The sequence below is a fragment of the Amia ocellicauda genome, chromosome 16, assembly GCF_036373705.1.
Source record: "Amia ocellicauda isolate fAmiCal2 chromosome 16, fAmiCal2.hap1, whole genome shotgun sequence".
NCBI classification, from domain to species: domain Eukaryota; kingdom Metazoa; phylum Chordata; class Actinopteri; order Amiiformes; family Amiidae; genus Amia; species Amia ocellicauda.
Genome location: NC_089865.1, coordinates 18546228 through 18563325, shown reverse-complemented (window position 1 = coordinate 18563325; position 17098 = coordinate 18546228). Strand labels below are relative to the sequence as shown.

The 17098-nt window shown below is 41.7% G+C and overlaps 1 protein-coding gene across 2 annotated transcripts; it reads right to left on the bottom strand.

Annotated features, from left to right (window-relative positions):
- Nucleotides 1-769: 769 nt before the first annotated feature.
- Nucleotides 770-17052, bottom strand: LOC136711844 (thioredoxin domain-containing protein 6). Of its 2 annotated transcripts, none has more exons than XM_066688395.1 (19): nt 16817-17044; nt 16041-16084; nt 15514-15571; nt 15076-15179; nt 14487-14558; nt 14042-14158; nt 11883-11961; nt 11465-11550; nt 9505-9597; nt 8667-8821; nt 7188-7390; nt 6582-6726; nt 6311-6418; nt 5867-6018; nt 5081-5225; nt 3559-3815; nt 3054-3170; nt 2633-2752; nt 770-907 (listed from the first exon to the last, which is right to left on the bottom strand). In XM_066688395.1, exons 1-19 carry the CDS (start codon nt 16950-16952, stop codon nt 891-893), a joined length of 2208 nt encoding a protein of 735 aa, XP_066544492.1. In that variant the 5' UTR covers nt 16953-17044; the 3' UTR covers nt 770-890. The 2 variants fall into 2 exon arrangements, with proteins under 2 accessions (XP_066544492.1, XP_066544491.1); XM_066688394.1 differs by lacking the exon at nt 770-907 and adding an exon at nt 914-2337 and having other exon boundaries at nt 16817-17052.
- Nucleotides 17053-17098: the final 46 nt, after the last annotated feature.

The window sequence follows — 17098 nt, the reverse complement described above, 5'->3', positions numbered from 1 at the left end:
GTGTATATGTTGTAGTTCCTTTTCAAGAAACTTTGAGGAATAGGGCTTGAAATGACTGATATGGCTGACATGTACATTAGTCAACAAATTGTCTGGCATCATCTTACTGGTACAGGTACTTAACCTAGTTAACTAGTAGGGATGTTATTTTTTTCCATTTAGTAAATGTTTAAAAATTAAAAAAAAGTTTAATGTGTCATGCAACCCCCCACCCACCCTACACACACCTGCTGAAGATTTTTTGATTGTTTTATGTATACGACACTGAGATCTTAACATTTTCCTTTTTAATCAGTATTAAAGTGCAGAATGGTAATTTCCCAGAAAAGTAATTTTCAATATACAAAATGCAATACCAGGTTAGTACAGTTTTATAAAAAGCAGTCATGGCTATATTCTAGACAGAATTAATGAAGCTATATGAATGTACATGACCATAATACCAAGACTGTATGACCTCTACAGTATGTATAGGTCCGTATGTACAGTACAGACTGTATGACCTGTAATTCTACAACAGATCCTACTAATATATACCAATATGTATAGCCATTTTCTTCAGTCCAACAGTATCTTTGTATAGATATTCATTGTCCTTTCAAAGACCAAGAAGTTAGAAGAATTCAAATTTAGAGTAAAACCACATCTCATATACTTTGTCTTATTTGCTGTATCATCATTCTTTCCTGTTTTAAATATATTTGGAATATAGATCTTTTCAAGTACACACACTCCACACCATGGTCTGTTTCCTCTGAAAATAAATGAGTTTGCAGTTTTGAATCCCATTTTATTAGTTCCTATACAGCAGTGTAATGTATGTCTCCTGAGGTGGTATCTGAGAGAGGCTGCGCTGTCTCAGCATTGTTGCCGTGTGCACATCCTTCAGGTCAAGACGCGTCTTTTCCTGTAACAAGAATACCATATAAGTACATCAAGTAGTAGAGGATTATTTCCCCTTTGTTAAGCTGTTGTATGTGTAGTATGATAACATTTCCTGCTTTTTTGTCATTCAATTAAATGGCCTAGATTGCCTTTAGTGTATTTGGATTGTCGAGATATTGTAGGCCCGTGTGGAACACGTGCTAGAGGAGGCAGTGAGATGAGTGTAAGTGGATATTTTGAACTGAGAAAGCTAGTATACTGTTGTGGCACTTTATTAATTACTGAAAGTATAGTCACTATCCTTCTAGGTCTCGCCTGTTTAGCTCTTGAAATCCTTAAAGCATCACTGGTGTCCTGTAAGACGTGCACTGCTATAGAGTGTATCAACAAAAAGTCTCACTCCTTGGACACTACATGTTCCAGACCAGCAAGTTTTTGGTGCCCGAAAAGGCGTCTCCGTGCCGGCCGGGAACCAGTTTTTTTGCTTTGGAAAAGCACGCACCGTCTCCGAATTGGCATCGACTCCTTGTCGGTGGAGAAGCGCTACCGCCTTACAGCCTCTGGTCCCCACTCCTCTTGAGATGTTTGCGTCCTGTGTGTCTGCACCCTGCTGCATCAGACACCGCCACTGCACCAGGTCCCATTCTCAGACGCAACTCGTCTTACCCTTTGGTGGACCCCTTGCATGGGCAACCACCATCTGCTGTTGGGGTGGTGCTTTAGGTTGGCCACCACCCGTCTGCTCTCTCGCCGTGCCTCCCCTTCGGGCACATAGAATCTACCACTGGAGTGGAAGCCGCTGTGCCACCAGCGGCTCCTGGCACTTTGGTGGCGGAGCCTCAACATTGTACCAGGGGGGCATCTTGTTTACATCCTCATCAAGATGGCCTTCCGCCCTCTGTCTTCCAGCGTAACCTCAGTGACTTTGTCATTCCGCTCTCGGTTGCGGACATTCTCTTTTTCCGCAGGACTTGTTGACTCAGCGGAGGCCTCCTCCGGTGGACCCTCGCTATTGTAGCCCAGTCGCTGCGGGTGCCCCTGGCGCTGCTCTCCCAGCTGAGTCTCCTCTTCGTCACTCTGTATAGCCTCCCTCTTACCGGGCCTTCTCATTCAAGCATCTCGTCAACTGTATCAGCTTCTCTCTGTCGCTCCAGCCATTTATCTGTGCTCTCTGTTCAAAGTCCCTCTTGTGTTTCTCGCCGCTGGACTCACCTGCCTCCTGCTGCTGCTGGGCACTGCTCACTGGCTCAGTTGCTGCCTGTAGCAGGAGCTTGTCACGGCCATCCTGCGGATTCAGGTCTTTCTCGCTGGTGCCGCAGCTGCCTGTCCTGGCGCTCTTTTCTTCTGCGCCCAGACCAGTCTCTTGGTCTGCTCTGCGCTCGCTGCAGGGAAGGCCAATCGAGTGGCTCTCCAGATCTGCCCGATTGACTCCGCATCGGATTGTCCAGGCATCTGGGAAAGCATGCTAAACCACAGCCTCAACCACCCCAATTTGTGCTTAGGGCTCCCCCACAGGTCGGGCACCCGCTGTCCCTCTCTCCTCTCCTCAATAAAGTTGAATCGAATGAGAAACAATGGCAGAGAAGCATAAAAATTGCATAACTGGATGTGCAGCCAGAACAGGTGTGGAACATCAGGAGTACAGGTACTTTAGAGAAACTGTCTGACTGAACGGCTGTTCTACTGAGAGAGCCCTCAGTCTCCTCAAAGTTAATAACAGCTGAAATTCTGCCCTCGGCCTCCTCACCTCCTCCTGTCTGACTGTGCGTCTCTGCAGGCTCTTGCTGCTCGGCGCTCTGGGAGGCCGACTCCTGGGACACCTGTGTCTGCTCAGTGGCCTCCGCATCTGCAGGCAGGGCTGGAGCATCTAATATAATAAGAATAACAATGACAATACTGGCGGTATTCGTCCCTGGCGCTCTTTTCTTCTGCGCCTAGACCAGTCTTGTGGTCTGCTCTGCGCTTGCTGCGGGGAAGGCCAATCGAGCGGCTCTCCAGATCTGCCCGATTGACTCCGCATCGGATTGTCCAGGCATCTGGGAAAGCCTGGTGGACCACAGCCTCAACCACCCCAATTTGTGCTTAGGGCTCCCCCACAGGTCGGGCACCCGCTGTCCCTCTCCCTCTCTCCTTAATAACAGTTATGATTCTGCCCTCGGCCTCCTCACCTCCTGTCTGACTGTGCGTCTCTGCAGGCTCTTGCTGCTCGGCGCTCTGGGAGGCCGCCTCCTGGGACACCTGTGTCTGCTCAGTTGCCTCTGCATCTGCAGGCAGGGCTGGAGCATCTAATATAATAGGAATAACAACAGTAAATCATCCAAATTTATTATTTACAATGTAGTCTTAAAATTATAATGCATGAAATTAAATGTTGACATTGCACATATGCGATAAAGTATATACAATATGCATGTAGTGCAATGTGATTTATATCTTTCCAACTCAGATTTTCAGATTCCTTAATTAAGCAGCATCTGTAATTAAACCTTAACATAAGTGTCTGTTTTGGGAAATAAAAACAAAGGTTGAGAATTGTGCTGTTGGCTAATCGGAATACAGTTTTCTAATTCCTCAGGAAATATAACTATTCAGACTTGGTTTCCTGGGAATCACAGGGAGTATGCAACCCCATCAGACATCCCCCCCACAATATACCACCATGAAAGTGCCCACCAGAGAGGGTGGCAGTGCCTTGGAGGCGTTCTCCTGCCTCCAGTGTAATGTCGCCGAAGATGAAGCGGATCTTCTCCATGGCTTGCTGCTGGCTAGAGGAGCCGTGCACTGAGTTCTCCAGGATGTCCTTGGCGAAGCGGGCCCTCAGGGAATCCGGGGCGGTCTGCTGGGCTTCTACTGGGTCTGTTGGGCCCATCATGGCCCTCCACTCCTCCACGGCATTCTCCTTGTTTAGAGTCATCATCATGCACGGACCTCTGGGCCACACAGACAGTGGAATCAGTGCAGGTAATTCGCAAAGGCCACATTTAATCATGAGCTCTTGGTGCAGCAGAACATGGGGAGGAACTGGGTGAAGTTCTGTTCCTGTGGGATCTGCCCATATTTTGCGATATGGACAGTGAGTGCCTGTGTATGTTGATGTGGTGTTACTTTTCATTCTGACTAACTGCTGCCCCCCACAATTTAACTGGGTAGATTAGTCAAGTCCCAAAGGGACCAAATCAGTTTGAGACTATAGCAGCATTGTCCCGGGCTTCAGGATCATCAAATGAAAGAAAAAAAACAGCAGGGAGGAACTTAATAAATCCTCATGTTTCGATATTTGACCCTAAACCCACAGAGGGGTGCACATGAGGTTTTAGAGCTGAGAGGTAAACAGACCACTGTCACTTGATTATATGGTTGATTAAATTTTTTCTGAAGACACATTCATTACTGCCCTTGTATATTTAGGCCTGTAGGTATAAGGGCACTAGAAATTAGGTTATAGCATTCTGTGGTGGTATTAATCAAAACGTCCATCTAATTTGATTTAGCAGTGCTAATTAGATTAAGCAATTCCATGTCAGAACTGGATGCAGAGAATCTCAGAAATCTAATGTAGCCAATTCCTCTGGGTCATGTTTCCAGAGGACGAGATGACAATCCTCATTACTAATGGACAAGTTATGCACAAGACACATGCAGAGGTGAAGATATCTGCTCATACAGAAAGCAGTATGACATTAAATGCCTTGTTTTTGGATCAGCAATTCCCTGGCAGGTTACAGTGGAATTGATCAGTTAATTTACAAGTCACTGAGAGGCAAGTTTTGTTGATTTTGTTGCTGTCTTTCTTAAGTGTCTTTTATTTTTTTCTGTTTAGTTAATCCAATTGATTAATAACTGAGACATAATATATGCTACTAACTACTTTTAAAAACAGTAGCCAAGATAATGAGGCCTTATAGGAATAGGAGAGAAAACTGTTACTCTCCAGATAATGTATTCATGTAATGGACAAAAGTATATTGTTTTAGGGCTTCTACATCAGATGTATACAGTGATTCTTAATTTGAGTGAAACTATTGTATTTATTGGAGTCACTATATATTTGAAACATACATGAATAAAATCATGCTTCATTAGACTTCACACTCTGAACACAAAGAGACAATGTCCATCTGCCTGATAATAGCTTACTGATGGTCTGTCTGACACAGTGGATTGGGTATCCATAATGAGGCAGTGAGAAACTCACCGACACATGAAGTCAACCAGACTCTCAAAGAATGGCTTGCCCTTGTGCTCTCTGTAGAACTCCTCGGCTATCTCTCTAGACAGCATGGTCTCTTTCATCTGGGAGATCGTGAAGCCTCCACTGCAGATCTTCTCGAGGATTTCATCTGTAAGGTGAGAGGCACCACAGGGGTATTAATGGCGTTGGTAGGGAGCTGCATACACATTAATTGTCATTCACTTGCTCGTTTTGCTTGGAAACTTTTAGGAATTTCCAAATCCACAATAGGTTTCTGCCTGCTGTGCATGCCCCAAACTGTAACGGCCAGCTCCAATCATCTCACTACTGCGCCTCCATTCGGACCCAGGGGGACATAGTTGAGTTATAAGGTTAGAGGTCAAACAATACAAGATCCTGCAAGACATAATGTGCCCATTGTACAGCCAATGGAATGGCAGGAGATGCAAACCCAAGCCAAGCTTTACCAAATGAGCAACTATGGGATCTCACTGATGACTCATTTGAAATAGTGTAGTAGTCTTGGATTCACTGGGGGAAACAAAACAATGTCTGTGTCTGTCCTGAATGCCAGTCAGTTTGGACACATGACGAGACACCGTGTTGAAACGGCTTCAGTTGAAGTTGAAGCTTCCTGTGGCTTATTATGCACGGGCTCTTTGTACTATATATATATATACACACACACACACATTAATAAAGGAGACCCAGCCCACAGGTCCACAGATAATAAGTCTGCAGTGTGCTGTGCTGACTGCTCTTCTGGGGCCGGCCTGGACTGTTCCGTACCTCTGTGCTCTGCCATAGCGTCTGGCTTGATGACTGCCAGGGTCTGCTCCTGGGGGAAAAAGAAACTGAGCTCCCGGGCTGCGTCTTCACTGGAGCCACTGCCATGCAGCTGGTTTATCGGGACACTCTCCACTGCAAACTGGGCTCTGAGGCTGGGGAGAGGCAGACACAACCACTGTCAATAGGAAATCCTTCAAAAGTAATTTATAACTTGAGCATTTTCCTGGCACGCTGCTTTCTGTTGTTACTTCTGCTTTGTTTCATATTTGCCGTGCTCCCTAGAGAGCCCAATCAGCTTCTGACATGAGTCTTGCAAAGTGTAGCCAACTGGGGAACTATCTTTAAATAAATATTTAAAATAAATGTTTCCCTGCAGGTATTGCACCTTGAAATGTAACATAAATACATAAGAGTTAAACTAACAGAAGTTCTGTTCAAACAGACCTGTCAGGGGCATCCTCTTTGGCTTGCATGATGTCCTTTGGACCCAGGATATTCCTCCACTGCTCCACCGCTCCCATCTTGGCCAGAGCAAGCGCCAGGACGGGCCCACTGAAGCCAGAGCACAGCACAGTTTCAGAACCTAGCCCTGGGAAATTCCACAGAGACTGCCTCTTTCTGCAAGCCTGATAACTACAGCCAGCTACAGTTTTGTGTGTGTGTGTGTGTGTGTGTGTGTGTGCCCCCCTGGCCCAGTGTGTCAGCAGGCTGTTACCTGGTCATGTTGCTGAGCAGTGCAGGGAAGTATTCCTCCTCCACGTGCTCACTGTAGAACTGGCACACCTGCTCCTCGGTCAGAATCAGCTCCTTCTGCATGGCGATGGTGAAGCCAGCCTCCTGGATGCGCTGTAAGATCTCCTCTGTGCAGACACAGCCACGCAGTGTCACTTACTGCCTATCACTGCTCTGACATTGGTAAGGACTCTACAGTTTCAACTTGGCATGGTTCAAGAATGCGGAACCGTTGTTTTGCAACTCTGTTTGAAAATCTTGCTACAACAGTTAAATGAGTATACATTTCACTCCATAACTCAATATACAGAATCACCATGGAGACCAAGCTTTGAAACAGTCTTTTTTAAAAAGGGGTTTCTCCCTTATCCTTATTCAACTTCACACTGTTACACTAGGGAAAAGCAATGTTCTGCAAGTGAGTTGTGTGAACGATATGAGTCCCTGAACATAGGTAAAAGAATAATTTATTTTATCATTTGAAAGAAAGTGATAAGAGAAGAGAACATTGCTTGTGTGTGTGATGCAGATTGAAATTGCTGGTGTGGTCTAGTGATGTGGGTGACGGCACAGTACAGCTATCTGGTACCTTTCTTTGCCTTTAAAATGTCAGGCCGGATGAGGGCCAATGTCCGCTCCACTGCCACCTTCTCCGTCTCCTCTCTATGTGCGTCTGCAGAATTAGTTTTGAAGTTGGGGAAGAAGAACGCCAGTTCTTTACTGGCTTGCTGACTGTCGTCACTGCCGTGGATGGCATTGAAGAGGGTCTCTGTGCCGTACTGGGCTCGTAGGCTAGGGAGAAAGGAGAGTATTTCCTTTAGAAGCTGTAGATTGAAGCAAGTGGAAACATCTTGGGGAGCCTTCATCCAGCAGTTGATCAGTGTAGGCTGATGGTGATATATATGCACGTTTTAATCAGTTACTATATTTCAAAGTCTGCAGTTTGATTTCAGATTTTCCTTGAAAAGTTGCGGTGAAATAGTGTTGACATCAATTCAAAGAAACCACTGTCTTTTATGAATGGCTTTGATAGTCTCCCATTTTGGGAATGGTGTCAAAGCTTTTGTGGTCCAAGCATGCTGGGAGGTCTTGAGGGAAAGACATGAGACTAGATCCAAGGCTGTTTAAAAAATACCTCTATTTGTGGTTTTTGCTGGAGCATTTTTGAAGCGCTACATTAAATTCAGAGAAGCCTTGACTGTTGCAGAGACGTTATTTCCAGAGACATTACTCCAACATCAATTCCCCTAAACCCTTGATATGTGTCTCTTGTTTTCCTATTTCAATTTGGTATGTCCAGACCCCACTGCAACTCTAACCCAGAAGCCTCCTGTATTATTTCCTAGTCCCGAGTTTTGTAACCCTGATCCTGGGCAGCCACAATCCTGTAGTTTTTATAGGCAGGTAACAGCAACAAACATGTAACTTGGAGACTCTGGCTTTCTGGGACCAGGGCTGTATACTACAAACTACATTCTCTATTATGATGATAAACTGACCTCAGACCCACAGATTTCTTCTGCTAAACTGTATGCCTGCTCAGTATGACATTTTTATTGAACCTAGGCCATTTTCCTCCCTTAAAATGCAGAAATATGGAATCCCAGTTTGCTTTTCAGCACAGCACTCCAGGTACAATCCGTGCCTAACTTGGCCCGTGGAAGAATTAGTTTAAATCATTTCCCGTGCATTCCCATTTGACTCCTTCCTTGTTGCATTTTCTGTGATATGCACGCCATTGTCTTCCCATTCATTGTTCATGCAGAAGCAGTGATTTAATTTGCCATGCTAATGCAAACTGCTGGAGAAAAGAACATTGCTTCTGAAAAGACATTTCAGAACATCAATGTTCTTCATAATGATCTAACACAGTGGGCTTTATATGCTGATAATGTGCCTCTCTAGCTTTTCACACACCCATTTGCTAGAAAAACAAATGGCATGACATGGAAAATGAGTATTCGGCCGAAAATGACTCAGGATGTCATCTAGCACAGCTAAAGAGTAAGAAAGACAAACAAAACAGTGGGAAAGTATTAACCCCAGTACAGCAAAATTGGCAGGATACCTCTCTGGTTTCTCCCTCCTGGCTTCCTCAACATCAGTGGGGCCAATGAACTCCCTCCACTCTGGGATGACATCATCACAGCCCTCGGGCTTGGACACCACTAAGACGTGGGATGGGCCGCTAGACATGAACTGCACCAACTCTTCGAAGTAGGGCTGTCAAACAGGAGACTGAGTGGTTCACAATTCAGTGCAATATAGTGTATATATAATATAAAATGTGTCAAATTAAGATATTAAACTGGTAGCAATATGGTAAGAGTGTTAAAGATTTCATATCTTTGAACAAAAAAAATATTGGCAATATTGGTGTATATGTACAAAACAGCAAAGTCTGATAATTTGATCTACATTACTTTGATTCAATTAAAACCCAAGATCAAAGCTCTATATATGAAAGTCTTACAGGGCAGTGGAGATAATATTGTCTCAGTAAATGCATTTCCCACCACAGTGGGAAGAAAGGCAGCTAATCAGTTCTAAAATGTAATCAAGGCATTTATCAAAATAAAGTGCAGTTAGCTATAATTACCTGGCATTCAGCATTTCTGTATAAAGAACTGCTTCATATTTTCAGGCCTAATTAAACCTATTGTCGGATCCTACTTGGGATCTTTGCTCATTGTTTATTGAGCTTGAAGGAGTCCTCTAGTTTGTCTAAATAGCGTTTCTTATACTTTCAGGCTCCCGATCTCTAGGCATGATAATTCCTTGATGATCATTTCTCTGTGAGTTTAAAATGACTGAAGTATTGTGACCTTCAGATCAACAGACCTGGCCCAAAGCCATGCCCTCTGTGTCAGTATGTTCCCCAGTAAGGGAGCTGCTTTGCTGGTTACCTCTGAGGCCCGGTGCTGGTAGAAATCTCGTGCTTCGGCCTCGCTCAGTGTCCTTTCTTCGTTGGCTACAATCTCAAATCCAGCTTCTTGAATCTAGCAGTGTGTGAGAACACAAGAACATACATCCATTTAGTTTAGCAAAATGGGATAAAGCAGGAGTCAGGGTTTAAAATGATCTGTAGTCATCCCTGTTTCTTCCTTGTGAAGACTAGTTCAATTTTTACAATACTATCAGTAGACTAGCAAGAGGTAGATAATGGCATGTTGTCCATTCTGTTACAGAATTTCTGTTACATCATACTTATCCAGAAGTAGGACACCCCTTTTGGTATCCAATATATGGCCATTGTTATGTCCCTGCCCTTGTGAATCTGTGTGGTGCCGTTTATGTTCTCTCTTTTACCCTATTCACACAGAAACAAATGCCGAGTTTTTGGTGGCATTTTGTTGCTGGCAAGGGCTGTGTGAATTGGTTTATGCTGGCATTTCCACACCAGCAATTTTCCACCGCGGGACCTAATCTAAATGCCAGCAGTTTTCCAGCAACGGGTCTGTGTGAATGGAGCAGGAAAACGAATGCCGGCAATTGACGCTTCACGTCCTTGCATTATCGACGCAGTGCGTCAGCTAACTGACATAACCAATTACAATAGGGGCGCATTTTTGTGTTTTGACCACAACACAACATGGTTAAGCCACCTTTGAACAAGAACTTGTGACCATAAAGAAAAAATTGACCGGGTCGTTAGAAATGGTGGAGGTTGAAAATAATGTAGTCGCAGCAATTCGGAGTGTTATTGATGAACCAACAGGTTGGTGACACAATTCTAACTATTGTCAATTAGTTGCCTGCATTTTGCTGTCATTTCAGTGTGAATGGGGCTTTTGTCTGTATGGAGAAAGGCTAGGTAAGAAACCATGGGCATACACTGACTCCTTTGTTATATACATTAGGTTAGGAGCGAGCAGGTGTCGCCCTTTTTCTGTAGCAGTTAGGGTAGTTTGTTGAGGGCTTAGTACTGATGAAGGCAGGGCTAGAGGTGTAGGGACGTTTTTTGCCAGAGCCCTGTGTATTATTTTGTTGTGCCATTGTTATTGACGTCCCGGATGCAGCATCGCCCCCAAGCTGCGAGATGCCCAGCATGCCAGGATTTCAGTTGCAGGCGCACAAACACTAAACACAAAACAAGATAACCATCTAGGTACTCACAGATCAGGATGAAATTACTGTGTCTCACACCAACCCACACAGGCTGCTCAAGAGAGGTCAATTCCTTGAAAAGGCCAGGGTGACTACACAGCACACTTCAGACATGCAGAATGATTGGAAACTTTGATTGGAAACTCAACATTGTGCGGCTGTGCTCTGCCATTTCAAGATGGTTTGTCCTGCGATTGACAAGAGTTTTTTTTTTCTCTCTCTAATACTCTAACCTAAATAAACTCTAGAATAATTGGGTAAAGATCTCTAAATTCAAAGAAAAAAAAATCTACTGAATCATGTAAAACTGGAGAGGTTGGATGAAAAATCTTAATAATTAAGTAATCACTCACTATGTCTCACACATGAGGGAATTGACAGCAACAGGATCAATTCAACATCTTGGCTCTGCTATTGCCTCACAGCTGCCTCATGGTCACAGGTGTCACAAGCTTGCAAAATTACTCCCATTCACATACCAGGTTTTTGGTACAGGTTAACCACAATTACACCATGTCAAGCGTTTGATGTGGGAGTCATTATCTGTAGTCACCGCCCTATTTTTCCTGGCTAGACCACCTTAATACAACAAGCATTACAACTCAGGCAGTTTTGTATCTCATTACAATATTATTATGTTTTATGGTTTTTTCTGCATGTTTTTCAGTCTGTCTATTGTTAGGGATAATAATGTAACCCCTACTAAACACTCCTGACTTTCTTCTGACAAGCACAATCAAAATTCTCTGCATGTTTTACCTTCATGATGATTTCGTTGACTTGGCCATGTGCCACTGCATCAGGTTTGATGATTGCCACAGTGCACGACTTGCTGGCAGGAACTGCTGTAAAATAAAGCAGGGAAATCAATAGGCTGAATTACACTGTGTTTGTTCCTCAGGGGCCAATAAACTGATGTTTACTATTAGTATTCACCCATATACAGTATAGGCCTACCTGAATGGGTTTAGAGTAAGTGTATAATATGAATTGGTCTTCCTCAGTGGATATCCATAGGAAAACTGAGGATATTATTCTTCCCTGCCCAGTGAGACTTATTTCAGGCTAAGTGGACCAGCAAGAGAGCCTCAACTATAAAATACTCCCATAAGAAAGCCCTATAATATTGAATGGAATCTGACAACTTGTTTCCCTCAAAAATAAACAACTATCTTACCAAGGACCTCTTCATCACTTTGCTCCTTGTCATTCATCTCTTCCTGCTTCTCCTCTTCCACCAGGCCTTCATCTTGAATCTAATGCACATGGGGGAAATTGGCAGTGAATTTCCCTTCCAGCCCTGGAAACACGTTTGATAGTTTACTGTTGTCTGGGAGGCTTTTTGAGTCCAGTGCTTATTTGTAAAACCTGCAGACCATATAAAAAAACACCCTACTGTTGTTCAGTTGTGACGCATCATGTGACGCAGTATTTCCACGTCCTTTTAAAAGAGGAGAGAGTTGATTGCAGAGGGAAGTCGTGTGAACTGCATTAAGGATGGACAGCAGACGGAATAGGATGGGTTTGGGGGTCCAGGTGGGGCACGTCTTGTTAACGCAAGCCGCATGTTTTCTTTTAATAGTTTTTGTTTGTTTTTTAGCTTTGACTTGTAGCTTTTATAGCAGTCACGATACGCAAAGGGGACCTGGTTATAGTATTCTTCCGAGCCAGGAGAGGAGGACACTTTGCCGGGGGGGCATTCCAGCCAGCGCACCGGGGTCGATACGGCAGGAGCTCGGTGGTGTGGAGATGAAGGATTGGCAGTGGAGTGACCGACCAGACAAGCATGGCGATCGAGTTTGGAATTGAAGGGGTTCTTCTTTGGTTTGTGAAGACCCTGAGGTCTTGCTAAAGTTTATAAATATAATAAAATGTATGTCAGCTTAGCATATCAATAAAAGTATATATCCTGCTATGTACTGTATATATAATCATATATCTCTCTCTCTCTGCTTAAGTGTCTCTCACACTGTTTCTTTGTTCCAGTGTCAGTTTGGGGCAACTGCATCCCATCATTTACATCTCTTCCTCAGGAATGTTCTCTCAGATAAGACAACCATGACCTCGAACCATTGCCTGGCAACCTTGTCTCCAGGCACAACAGCCGATGTGTGGTTGGGACTGATTGGACTCTGTGCACCTCTCGTATAACACTGTGACTGTATATTTGTGTTAGCTTGGGGAGCCGCCCTCTGAGAACGCTGTGGAGAGTGAGACTGCCTCGCTCTCTGTTTTTTTCCCAAAGCCGCTTGTGTATCCAAAATAAAGACTGCTTTTTGTACCTGAACTCCTGATCTGCCGTCTCATCCCTAAAAGAGTTCTTCAGTTTGGTTTATGCTTGGCTGCATTATTATGATTATGTCTTGATCATCTCTGGTTTAATGCTATTTTTCTAGGAAGATTAATGAAGAAGGTAAAATGTAACAGATGGATCTAACAGTGTACTGTGCTATTCTAATTTATTAGCGAAAACAGTGTACTGTTTCCTGTTTATTAGTGAAAACTTTTTGTTTTTGTTTTTTGTTTTTTCTTGTTGGTGATCACTATTGCTGTATTGTCTGATGTTCACTGTACATATATACAGTATATATCAATATAGTTAGACATAGTATCCTGTCTGAGGGGCGTGCGGGACACTGTAAATAAAAAGCACTTTCTTTTTACCCTACTTTTGGACTCCGGACATCCCTGTATGTGTCGGCCGCTACCCACACAGGAAAACACGCTTGGTGGGAAGTTGTGTGACACTTTGACTTAATTGTTCAATTGCTTTGACTCTTAATGCTGTGTACATTGTTTCTACTCAGTAGCTCTTGAATGCCAATGAACCTGTCTTTATTGTTGCTCATCTAATGATGTGGAATGTACAGAGAAGTTAGCTAACGTAGTATGTGACACATTTTGTGCTTTTGGGAATTATATTGTTATTTAACAAATTTAAGGGTTGTGTTGTGTGTTGCATGTGTGGTCTCCCTTAGCGCTCTCCTGGTTTTATAGGGTGTAGTAGGAAGAGGGGATTTAGCTTCCCGGTATTCCCTGCTGCATCCTAGTATTGGTTATATACCATATAGTATATGGTGTTAATGTTAATTTAAATTGGTAAATGTGATTATTTGCCTGGCACTCGGGTAAACTACCGTTACACAGTAAGCTGAAGAGTAGAGAGGCTGAAACATTATATAAAGTAATTTATCAGGCTGTTCTCCTGCTTCTGTTTTAATGTCATTTTGTTTTACTTTCTCTCCAGTTTTAATAATATCTTGCTGCAGCACACTCGTTTGAATGCTAACTGTATATTCCTGTCTTGGTGAAGTGTCTTCCTGTCTCGTGTCTTACTGATTTGCGCTCAAGGCCCTTCTCCATCACTGCCTTCTCTGCGGCGAGCTGCTCCACAATCGTCCTCTGAAGAAGAGGAGCATTGACCCCCCTCACGACAGCTACCAGCTGACCTCCCTGAAACCACAAACACACAAACCATCAATAAACTGTTGTGCCTATACAGGATGGGAGCCTGGCGTGTGACACTGAAGGACATTGTCAGAGTGCAATGCAAGGGATGGTGGTGTTTAAATACATGTGTACAATATCATTTTCCAGTTGTCTTTTTACTCTTAAACTTTCTTCATCAACATCTACATCGTTCCCCTTGATTTGAAGTGTTCTGAGTCACATATCAGCAGGGGAGGAAGAATCTAAAAATGTCACAGTGAAGAAACACCAAAAACTTTCATATTCAAAGATAGGGCAGAAGTGAATTGTACCCGCATCACAGTGCACTTACTGCATAAAACAGAAAGACAGGCTGACACTTTCCGCAGTATCGCTCCAGGGCATCAATGCCATCTGCCTCTGCCTGTGGAAAAAGAAATGCAGCTAAGCAAAGTTGTTTTGAACTCTTAAAAAGGTCTTATCTTTCAGGAAAGTTTGACGAGCGAGTGTGGAATGAAAGCCAGGAGACACAGAGAGCCTCCACCAGGGTTGTGAACCACGACTATAGAAGGTGATTTCTCATTTTCAAGATACATTCATTTTTACGAATGAGTAAAAACATTAAAAAGTACAACATTGACATGACAGGCTTACTCTAGCGGCTAGAAACGAACAAAACAAACTTGACGTTGGTGCAACTGCTACAAATACTGTAATGCCATTTCACTGTAGGTCATGCACAGGTCACAGAGTGTATTTAAATAGAATTCATGATGTCCTTGCTAACATGAAAGTTATGTGATTCATAGCAATTTTCAACAAGCAATGTCTAGGCCCCCTTCCTGAAAAATTGAAAGGAAGAAAACAAAACCAAGACTTGAGGACATCAGTGTGACTATTTGCTTTTTAAGCACTTCACTTTGCCGCTTTGGAGAGGTTACCGTGGCAAAATGTAAGAGGTCTTCTGCCAGTTCATTTTTGATTTTACGGAAGAGGCTGACAATGGCTCGGCAGGGCCCACACCACCGCTGATAGATGTCTATGACTGCAGGGACAGAAATGAGGGGCTTAGACTTCATGGAATGTAACAAATATTTAAATCGACCTCTACTGTTGAACACAAACTTTTAAAATGCATTTTTTAGTCTTCCACAGGAACAAATGTATTTTTATTTTCAAATGCTTTTAAGGATTGCATGCTTAAGAGTCCATGTTATAACAAAGCATAATCCAATACAAACAAAAACGCATGACATTGATGGCATTGAACCTACCAACAATTCCAGTCACTAATGTGGCCCCTTCCAGCACATTAGCACTCAGTTTCACTGTATTTCTGTCACTCACTCATTGGTTTATATAGGAAGAACAGGATTTACCATTTAATCCTTTCATGGCCAGCATCTCATCCCATTGTTCCTGGTTGGTAATGGCTGTCTACAAAAAATGTTCAAACAACTCAGAATATTGAAAATAGGCCTAATCCTTCTGTTGACTCGCATCTGAAGTTATGATGCTGAATTAATTTCAATCTCACTAGCAGCAGAGCACCGAAGGAAGTACTCCTCTCCTGGCAGTACACCTTTTCAGTAATAATGAACAGAAAGCAGTGTTGAAATAAGATGTTCAGTCATGAATAAATGTAACATTATTATTAATATTATTACTACTACTACTACTACTACTACTACTACTACTACTACTACTACTACTACTACTACTAATAATAATAATAATAATAATAATCAAACACAAAACAAACCTAGAAAGATCTTACATTTTAAGTAACCTAATTCTCAGTGTAATGTACCCATTTTATTCTATTTACCTGTTAAGAATAATAGTAAGCAGGTACTACAGAGTTAATACAAATGGTCTTAATTTATGTTCATTACACTTTACATACCTGAAGGCTAACTTCTTTCTTTTTGCCAGCCATTGCCAAATATCCTGTTTAAGAGATTACATTTCAAATTAAATCTGTTAAACAAACCTAACTGGTACATCTTATGGTTTTTCTAAGGCAGTGCAATATATATATATATATATATATATATATATATATATATATATATATATATATATGTGTATATATATATATGTGTATATATATATATATATATATACGTATATATACGTATATATATATATATATATATATATATATATATATACGTATATATACGTATATATATATATATATATATATATATACGTATATATACGTATATATATGTATATATATATACGTATATATACGTATATATATATATATATGCGTATATATACGTATATATATGTATATATATATATGTATATATATGTATATATGTATACGTATATATATATATATATATATATATATATATATATATATATATATATGTATATATGTATATGTATATATATATGTATATATATATGTATATATATATGTATATATGTATATATATATGTATATATGTATATATATATATATATGTATATATATGTATATATATATATATATATATATATATATATGTATATATATATGTATATATGTATATATATATATATATATATATATATATATATATATATAATTGGTGAGGGAATTAATTTACTACAATGTGCACATGTACAATAGGCTATTACGAATAATAATGCAAAACTAGTATTTTAGAAATGGTGTGGCCTTACCGATGAAGCTGTGCGTCAGTCCCGCAGTAATAATAATTGTAGCGTTTCTCGTTGCTAAGCATTGTGAACCATGTGACCGATAACGCCTCTCAAAAGCGCCTATGTGATTAATAATGCGGTTTACGTATAATTGCATATAGAGATATGTGTGCGGTAGAAAAATATGTTCCTATGCGTAGCCTAAAACTAGAAGAAGGATACTTAAATCTTCACACTTTCAAGCCCTTTAAATCATTTATAAAGCAATGAACAGAAGTAACAATAATTGTGTAACTCATAATA